Source organism: Mauremys reevesii, linkage group 6 (assembly GCF_016161935.1).
Source record: "Mauremys reevesii isolate NIE-2019 linkage group 6, ASM1616193v1, whole genome shotgun sequence".
Taxonomy (NCBI): domain Eukaryota; kingdom Metazoa; phylum Chordata; order Testudines; family Geoemydidae; genus Mauremys; species Mauremys reevesii.
Window position 1 is genome coordinate 48,633,139 of NC_052628.1, and position 9,677 is coordinate 48,642,815.

Genomic DNA, 9,677 nt, shown 5'->3' on the forward strand with positions numbered 1-9,677 from the left:
ATGTTTATAAAGTTCACTGAGGATATTGGCTGAAAGGTGCTGGATACATGCAAAGATTTATATCTTAATCATAGTTTCATTTGCACATAATGTTTTATATACTTAATGGGCCAAATTCTGCCTTCACTTACACCTACGAAATTCATTGACATCAGTGGATTTTTATGGGTATAACTGGGGGCAGAAATTGGCACTCTGGGTTTAATGTTCAAATTCATGAAAGGCAGCAAGTATTTCAGATGTCAGCAACATTGTCATAATATGAGACATTTGTATGCAGCAGTTTTCTCTCTCTCTCTCTCTCTCTCTCTTTTTTTTACCTGCAGGTTGAACGGTTAATTAAAGAACGGGGCTGGGAGTTCATGTGGAATGAACGCTTAGGATACGTTCTGACCTGTCCTTCCAACCTGGGAACAGGATTACGTGCAGGAGTCCATGTTAAACTTCCAAAACTCAGTAAGGTACGTAAGCTATTAAAAGGGCTGTGATGTAAATCAGCTCTTCATCTGACTCAAAAGGAACAATGAAAAAAGGATAATTCACAGTGTTAATGCACTTAATATTATGTGTAACTATGAGGTCCCGGGGACAATTTGTGACAAATTGTGCATATTTTTATCCATCAAATTATTGTATTTATGTGAATTAATCTGTTCAACCAACAGCCACTCAGGCAGCATGTATACCTGAGGCATAGGAAAATATCCACCCCTGCAAGTCTTTTTGGAGAAACTATTGAAGTAACTGATAACAGTATTTCCAAGAGTCAATACAATATATAATACCAGTATATCCAAAAAGCCTGCAAATAAAAAAAGTCTCTTGTGCTAGGATCCCAGGTTTTCAAAGATTCTGGAGAATCTGAGGCTGCAGAAACGTGGCACGGGTGGTGTGGACACAGCAGCTGTGGCAGATGTGTACGATATCTCCAACCTGGACCGCATGGGCCGATCAGAGGTAATACGATTTTTCTAGTTTTAAACTCAATGAGGCAGATCCTCAGCTTGTGCAAATGGTCATAGTCTCACAGAAGTCAATTAACTTCAATGGAACCATTTACTTCAATGGAGCTATAACCATTTACACCAGATAGGATTCACACAAAATCAAGTTACTCACATGTGTAAGTGTTTGCATTACTGACCCCTAAGTCAATCAAAATATACAAGACCACGGAAAAGATCTAAGTATACAAGAATGACAAGCATATTACAAGATGCTATACATATATGTGTAAGGAGGTAGAAAAACTGTATGATACATTGTGTTTGAGAAATGGCATGTCATCATGAACTATATAACATTTTGAAATGTTTGTGTGCTTTTTGCTAAGTTGTTAATACAAATATTTATATTGCATTGTTCATTTACACAGAGTTTTAAAAACATATGATTTAAGACTATAATCCCTTATTCATGTGAAGATTTCAACTGGTCAATGAGGCTATGTGTGAGTAAGGACTAATCATGTGAGTAAGGATTTGAAAGATGAAGCCTATAGCTCAGACCTATTTCTACCCTGAAGAGCTTTCAATGTAAATAAGACAAGGCAAACACACACAAGAGGACAGAAATGTTTTATTATAGAGTATATATTTTTCAGTACATAATAAAATAGATTTCATTATGTAATAAACCAGTTTGCAGAACTAAATTATGTCCCCAATGGCGCAACATAAAGTTGTTTGGGTTTTGTTTGTTTCAGTTACTGGTCAATGCAAACTTAATACAAAATTCTTTTCATCCTCACAGCTGCAAAATCAGACCTCTGATTTCCCTACACAGCTAGTCTGTAAGGACAATAAAACAAAGTGCTAAGCCACTGAAATGCTTTATAGTAAAAAACAAATCCCTTCAAAATCCATTATTGTCCCAATAAAGAGACATTGGGATTTAGCTTGGGTAATCAGTTTTAACAAACCAGTTATTAAAGGTTGCTAATGAACCAGTTCATGAAGATTTTTTAAAAAAATCAGTTATAGTGTGCTACCTACTCTAAAGTTCGTAACACCAGGGGAGCTGGTGCTATCATGCCACAGGGTTTGGTAAAACTCTCCTCTCTCAGCCTCACTTTGTCTTTTTTTTTAAATTCTTTAATAGTTTTTAAAGAGACTATATAAACACACCTGTTGCTTACTGTATGGAATTGGAGTTTCAGCTGCAGCTTTTGGGATAAGACACTGGGTCTGATTCTGATCCCACTTACACCAGTGTGTCTCAGGAGTAACTCCACAGAATTCAATGAAGTTATGCCTGTTGTAAAACCAGTATGAGTTTAGAATCTATTGCTAGAGAAATGTGGATTAAGGGTTTGATATTACAGTTGCTATAAAGGCAAAACTCCCTTTAGAGTCAATGGGAGTTGTTTTCTGCATGAGAGCAGTTGGTTACTTGTTGTGGTAGCATCAGAACAGCTCATTGGCAACTGCAAGGGCTTTCCATTCTGAAATCATGGAATAAAAGGATGACTGTAAAGTAGTCTGGTCCTATCCTGACAGCTGATAAGAGAAAGTGTGAAACACTCCTTTTCATTCTGAATTTGAAAGATGTTTCATTACTACATCCAACAGCCCAGCAGCCATTTTGCTCACATTAATAGTTGATACTGAAAGTCTAATGATTTTGCAAATCCATGACATCTACATTCTATCCTTTATTTTTAAGTGCATCTTGGGCTTAATATTTTTCTCTTAAGAGGCTGAGTAGAGTGAAGACTCTCACAAAAGAATCCTATAGAACTTGAATGGGATGAAACCAACAAGTCTGTATTAAGGGTCCAGTGAAAACCTGTAATATGTAATAGAGAATAACAGTCTTCTCACAGATTTTCTGGTTCATCCTATAGCATTCTATAGAAGGGCTATTGTTCTTTATTACAGTCTATCTATAGGCTAGTTCAAAAAGTCTATAGATGGGTTATCATTTTCAATTGAATTCTATAGAAATTTTCCATCAAGGGAGTGGGGGAAGGTGCAGCACGCTAGCAGAGGTGGATGGATGGAGGCATTAAAACTGTGAAAGATATGCCTTCTGGGTAATGGTCTGAGTATGCAGGGAAGTGTGTAGGCAGCATTCCTCCAGCACAGACATCCTGACATACAGGCAAATGGGAGCCATGGCTCTACTTAGATATGCACTGTTTGGAGCTACTAGCTCCGTTGGCAGGACTCTCCTCACATAACAATGTAACCTAAATAATTTGGGTATTTTTTCCTATCTAAGGTGGAGCTTGTCCAGATAGTTGTTGATGGGGTCAATTATCTGATTGACTGTGAGAAGAAGCTGGAAAAAGGTCAAGACATCAAGGTACCACCACCTTTGCCCCAGTTTGGAAGGAAGTGAGCTTGTTATAGATGATTAATAACTGATGTTAAATATGTCTGCTGTTCTGACAGAAAAGCATCTCTGTATATCTCAGTGTATAAATAAGATCCTGACAACTTGTGAAATAAAACATTACCTGATGCCTTACAGATTGTCTGTCTGATTTTTAGTAGCTGGTTGGGTTGGCAACAGTTAACATTCAGAAACCGACACTGTAAGTAACATAGCAATGACCAATAAGTGGATTTTATTTATATGAAAATGCTCATGTTATTTTCTAACATTATCATCCAAGTCTCCTATGATTATGTATCATTTAGTATATGAAATACCTTTTCTAGTAGTTCTACTTGGTATAATACACTGACAGGGAAAGTCAGGGAACTCCTGCAGAATTAAATAAACAGCCTAGAAAGTTTACCAGAGATTAAAGAGATTTTATATGGATTATGGATGATCTCATGCTGTTCTTCCATTACTGTGAACTTCCCATCCCCGTTCAGATTTGTATGTAAATGGAGCTTCCATTGTTTTGATTCCATAATTCTTCATTTATATTGAAAACATGTAGATAGCTTCTTTCCCTACTGTCTGGGATTAAAAACCTGGTTCTCCCTTTGTTTGGTTACAGACTTCAAAGCATACTATCTGTGAGTATTCATATTTCCTCAGACAGCATTAATACATGCATTTCACAATATTAATAACCAGTGTGACATTATCTTTCATAAAAGACCTTACTTGATACACTTTTACAATACAGTAATATTCATAATTGGTTGATTCAGTTATTTATTATTTGAGGTAAAGACCCCTACAAGAGGCTGCCTCCCACACTTGCTAGCTTGATGGCTTTGTTTACCTTTTATGTAAATGTACCTTCATACTCTCTGCCTAGCAAACTACAATACATTCTTTGTCTAAGGCAGACTATGCTTCTACCTTGCTTGTCAAACACAATTCTAGCACATATCCATAACTCTTTGTACGTACCCCATGTATACATTATGAAAGCATACTAACGCCCAATGCATTATTTGTTTTCCAATGTTATCTTACATGACATTTTTTAGATCCAGATTATGACAACAGTGTGTACACTAACCTGTTCTTGAAAACCTCCAATGTTGAAGCTTCCACAATCTCCCTATTCCAGTGCTTAACTATCAGTATAGTTAGAAAGCTTTTCCTAATAACTGACACAAAACTCCCTTGCTGCACATTAAGCCAATTACTTCTTGTCCAACCTTCAGTGGACATGGAGAACAATGAGGCACTTCCTCTTTATAACAACTCTTAACATATTTGAAAACTATCAGATCCCCCTCAGTCTTCTTTTCTCAGAACTAGACATGCTCAGTTTTTTTTAACCTTTCCTCATAGATCAGGTTTTCTAGACCTTTTTAGTCATTTTTCTTGTTCTCTTTGGGACTCTTTCCAATTTGTCCACATCTTTCTTAAAGTGTGCTGCCCAGAACTGGACACAGTACACTAGCTGAGGTCTCACCAGTGCCAAATAGAGTGCGAAAGTTACCTATTGTGTCTTACATACGACACTCCTGTTAATGCTGTAACCTGATTTCTTCATAACTAGTGTAAAGAGGAAGGGGAAGAGGGAGCAGCCTTATCAGGTGCCTCTTTAAGGAGAATCTCTTTGTATCAAACCTATAAACCAACACTTTGTCAGGTGGGCCATGTGCATAGAGCTGATGTATCTTTTAAATGTTGATTCAAAGTTAAACAGTCAAATCCATTATTACAGAAGTTGCAACTGATTCCATTTATCACATGTTACATCTAGAGTCATCCATTGATCTAACCGGATCTGGCTTAACAGACAGCATAAAATGCTTATGTGACTGTCTACCTAACAAGACTAATATATGTCTGAATAAAATATGATCATTTTCTATGGAAATATTACCAAAAAAGTAGCAAATAATATCAGCAGTAATTCAGTTCCCATATTTATATATGGAACTAATTTACTAATATAATTTGTTGGAATTTAATTTAAGGTGTGACAAAATACTTAATACTTGTCTTCCTAGTAATTCTTCCTATAGCTGCTTAAGACTTAATTGGAAATTTAAAGTCTCTAAACAGCAATTTTTTTTCCCAAAGATGCTTGATGACATGACAGCTACTGAAGTGCATTAGGTACAGAACAAAAATCCTATTAAGTCCAATGTTCTAAAGGGCATAAATATACAATCATCTATTGTACATGCATGTTGCAGCTGTTTGTCACTTCTTTTTAATCTACTTACAAGAAAATAAGTTAGTCAGTCAGCATATAAAAATATTGGATTCCTAATGGAGGAACATTAAGAACTGAACAATAAGTAGTTCTAATAATGCTATCAGACAAGTAGATTGTGTTTAAATTTTAATCATTTAACAGCTTTCCAGTAATTTCCAAGAGACAAGAATTATGAATACTCACAGATAAACATGCTTTAAAGTCTGTGACCAAAGGGTGCTGAAAATTTTCTTCCGAATGACAGTGCATAAATTGACATTGATTATTATTGTTTTAGGAAATGATACAACTGTTTATAGGATTTCTACCTTGCCGGCTTTTTTTAAACTTTCTTCTTGAACCAAATTCTCTTCTTAATTTCATGGGGGCATCTCAGTTGACTTCAGTGGGGTTGCACCTGAGTAACCGAGGGAAAAATTTGATCCTTAATTTTTTTTGCAATCATTAATGGATTAATTTTTTTAAAATGCTTCTGAAAGGCTAAAGATGGCCTGTGGGCTCCTGCTATATTGTTTAAAATATCTAGTCTTCCACCTTATTATTGGACTTCTATTGCAGGGACTTTCTTCCTCTAAGCCAAAGCTCATTTCATGCCCAAATACTAACGAAGCCAATGGAATGTACTGATCTCAGAGGCACTAAGAAAAGATGCATGTCCTGTCTACTACCTGGAATTTGGTAATGACATGCAGAAGCTATAGGCACTTTGACTCTATTTAAGGAGGATGGTTGAAGGTGTCTTCTCTTAATGAACAGGAGTCCCGGACAAGGGTCATGCTGACATGGTTTTGTTTTTATGAGTGAACTCTGTCTTTTTTATGGAGCTCTTCTTTACTGCTTAAAATGCTTAAGGACTCTGTAGCTATAGGGTTGCTATTTCTGCTTGACACTTTACACATTTGTTTTCTCTTCATTCTCTGAGACAGTGAGCCTTATTCTAAACACTGCTGGTACCAGAATGGGAAGAACCCAGCCATCCAACTGATGTGTCAGTGAATGGCAATGCAATAGTCCATTTCTGTGTGAGTGCTTTGTACATCATCATTTGTAAAACTTAAAATTATTCTGCTGCAATCTGTGGTCTACATTAAGACTCTGAATGAAGTTTAGTGCATTCCATTTATTTTTTAGCCTTTCCTTGAATGTTTCTGAAAAAGGAAAAATAATGTCTCCCAGTAAGGAGATATCAAGATCACTGAATGGATAATTAGGCACATTTCTCTTGCTATTATGAGAATTTTTTGTCTAATATCCTTTATCATCTCTTACACTGTATCTTACAGTATTCCATTTGATTCACAGTTCTCAAAGAAAGGGGCATGTTTACTGCATAATGAAGCTAGTCAAAGGCTATGTCTATACTGCAGTAAAACATCCGCAGCTGGCACAGGTCTGCTAGTTTGGGCTGCAGAGCTATAAAATTGCAGGGTCGATATTTGGGTGGACTGAAGCCTGAGGTCTGGGACCTTCCCCCGTCACAGAGGCATAGAGTCCAGACTCCAGTCCCAGCCCAAATGTCTACACTGCAGTTTTATAGACCCCCTCCCAGTCCAAGCTACATGAGCCTGAGTTAGCTGATCCAGGCCAGCTGTGGGTATTTTATTGCAGTGTAAACATATCCCCAATATCTAAAATGTCTAACCGTAGGCTAATACTTACATGTCTCAATTCAGCAAAGTACTTAAGTGCATGCCTAACTTTAAGCATGTGAGAAGTCCCAGTAACATACTTAAGCATGTACATAGTCCCACTGAAATCAAAATGAAAATTGAGCATGGGCTTAAGCAACTTGATGAATCAGAGCCATAGGCAGCTTAGCCGAGTAGACTGAGGGCAAAACTGGAGCGAGGAACAGCTGACTTCTATTTCTAATGCTGTCATTCTTTTGCTTGTGTGGCCATGGGCAAAATAACCTAAAAAAAATTATACTTTGAAATGAATTACAGAGTATGTAACCATTTGCCACTGACAGATAACGTAGATAAATAGCAGCAAACCAACATACCTTTCAACTATGGAAATAAAGAACTTTGTAGAGAAGTCTTCAAAACACTGTAGGCAATGTAATGTAAGCAAAAAATGGCATTACTTATTCCTTTCTCTCCCCAGGCTTAAATAAAAATTATAACTACTAGATAAACATCAAGCTGACATGGTGGCATGTAAGATTAACTATCCAAAGATCATAAACACAAAAATGAACAAAGATACCATCAATCATGCTCAAGTACAAATGAACCCTCTAGCACTTCCTCCTCTTCAGCAGACAAACCTTTTTATAGAGATTCCTGATCACAATCAAGGTCACTTGTCAACCTCTCTGCATCTCAGTTTCTCCAGCTGTAGTATGGGGATACTACTTCCCTGTCATTCACAAGTATTGTGAAGATTAATGTGTTTATATTTGTAGAGTGATTTGAAAAATTAAAAGGACTTAATCAATGCCGTATTTTATTATGAGTTTGGGTGCGTCTTAGACACAGCCAAAGCAAGGTAAGCAACCATGTGTGGACACAATTCTGGGGAATGCTTCAGTCCAGCAATGCTTTGCAGCGAACAAGCTAGTCCTAGCCACCACTCTGGTTCTGCTGCTGAAGGGAGAGACATTTTCCTGCACAATAAATTGCTCTCTGGTGGCAAGACTGAAGGGGACAGCCTGAAAATTTAGGGGAGCCCTGTGGTAACTTTGTCCTTGCAAACAGCCTTGACATTGTATACAGTTTCCACATTGCAAAGAACAAAACAAAGCAGGGTGAGACCTAGCTGTGTCCATTTACTCAAAGTGATGTGGCTGAGACCACATCAGATTTTTTCAGTTTTAAAATGAAAGCCTGAGTCTCCCAGTATTTTTCCCAGCTTATTAAAAATGGCTCTTAAATGCCATTCATTGATTTTTGTTGATATTTTTTACCTGCAGTATATGCATTCTAATTAATTCTATATCTGTGTTAGTTCTTACTGGCAATAACGAATTATTTAATAGCAAAATCAATTTATTCTTTCTGCACAGCAGTAAAGTCCTATAAATGGGGGAAAATACAGCAAGACAATTGCACTGGAAAAACATATATTAAAGTTAGCCAGTAATAAAGATATATTTTTCTTCTTTTTTAACATTAGAAATTCAGGACCTGTCTACCCAGCAAGGTTTACGGTAACTCCATCTCTACATCTTAAAACCTCTCACGACGGGAATTCCACAACCTCCCTAGGTTACTTGTTCCATTGCTTAACTATCCTTCTCATTAGAAATGTTTTGCGAATATCCAAATGATACAGCCTTGCAGCAAACTAAGCTGATTTCTTCTTGTCAGTGGACATGGAGAACAATTGATCGCCATCCTCTTTATAACAACCTTTTGCTTATTTAAAGACATATGGCCCTCCTCAGCTTTCTCTTCTCTAGACAAATCATGCCCCATTCTTTCAACATCTCCTCATAGGCGTTTTCCAAACCTCTTATCATTTTTGTTGTTCTCGTCTGCGCTCTTTCCCATTTGTCCATATCTTTATTAAAGTGTGGTGCCCAAATCTGGACATCATATTCAGCTGATGCCTGACCAGTGCTGAGTAGAGTGGTACAATTACTTCTTACAACACTCCTGTTAATACATCCCAGAATGACATTTACCGTTTTGTTTTTTTTGCAACCGCCTCACATTATTGACTCATGTTCAATTTATGATTCACTATAATTCCCACATCCTTTTCTGTAGTATTACTGTCTAGTCAGTTATTCCCCATTTTCTAGTTGTGTGTTTGATTTTTCTTCCTAAGGCTACATCTACACTATAAGCTAGGGCTCTGATTCCCCTGCTTATGTACACATACTTGTGCCAGCTCTCACTGAGTACAACATGAGTATAAATAGCAATGTAATTGCATTAACACAAGTAGTGGCAGTGGAGGCACAGCTGAGCTATGCTGAATACAACTGTACCTGCCTGAAACCAGTGGCTATGTACTCTGCACGGCTCTGCCATGCCTCCACTGCTGCTACACGTGTTACTGTGGCTATGCTGTTATTTATACTAGCATTAACTCAATGAGAGCTGGCGCAAATATGTGTACATGAGCAGGGGAATCACAC

The 9,677-nt window shown here is 37.3% G+C and overlaps 1 protein-coding gene across 5 annotated transcripts in view; it reads left to right on the forward strand.

The window, feature by feature from the left end:
- Positions 1–3,462, forward strand: part of CKMT2 (creatine kinase, mitochondrial 2) — a 35,189-nt gene extending 31,727 nt beyond the window's left edge. For all 5 annotated transcript variants that reach the window (XM_039545827.1, XM_039545828.1, XM_039545830.1 and 2 more), the window contains 3 exons: positions 327–461; positions 832–957; positions 3,223–3,462. In XM_039545827.1, coding sequence (XP_039401761.1) covers positions 327–461; positions 832–957; positions 3,223–3,342 — 381 coding nt within the window. In that variant the 3' untranslated portion in view covers positions 3,343–3,462. The remainder of the gene's footprint in view (positions 1–326; positions 462–831; positions 958–3,222) is intronic.
- Positions 3,463–9,677: the final 6,215 nt, after the last annotated feature.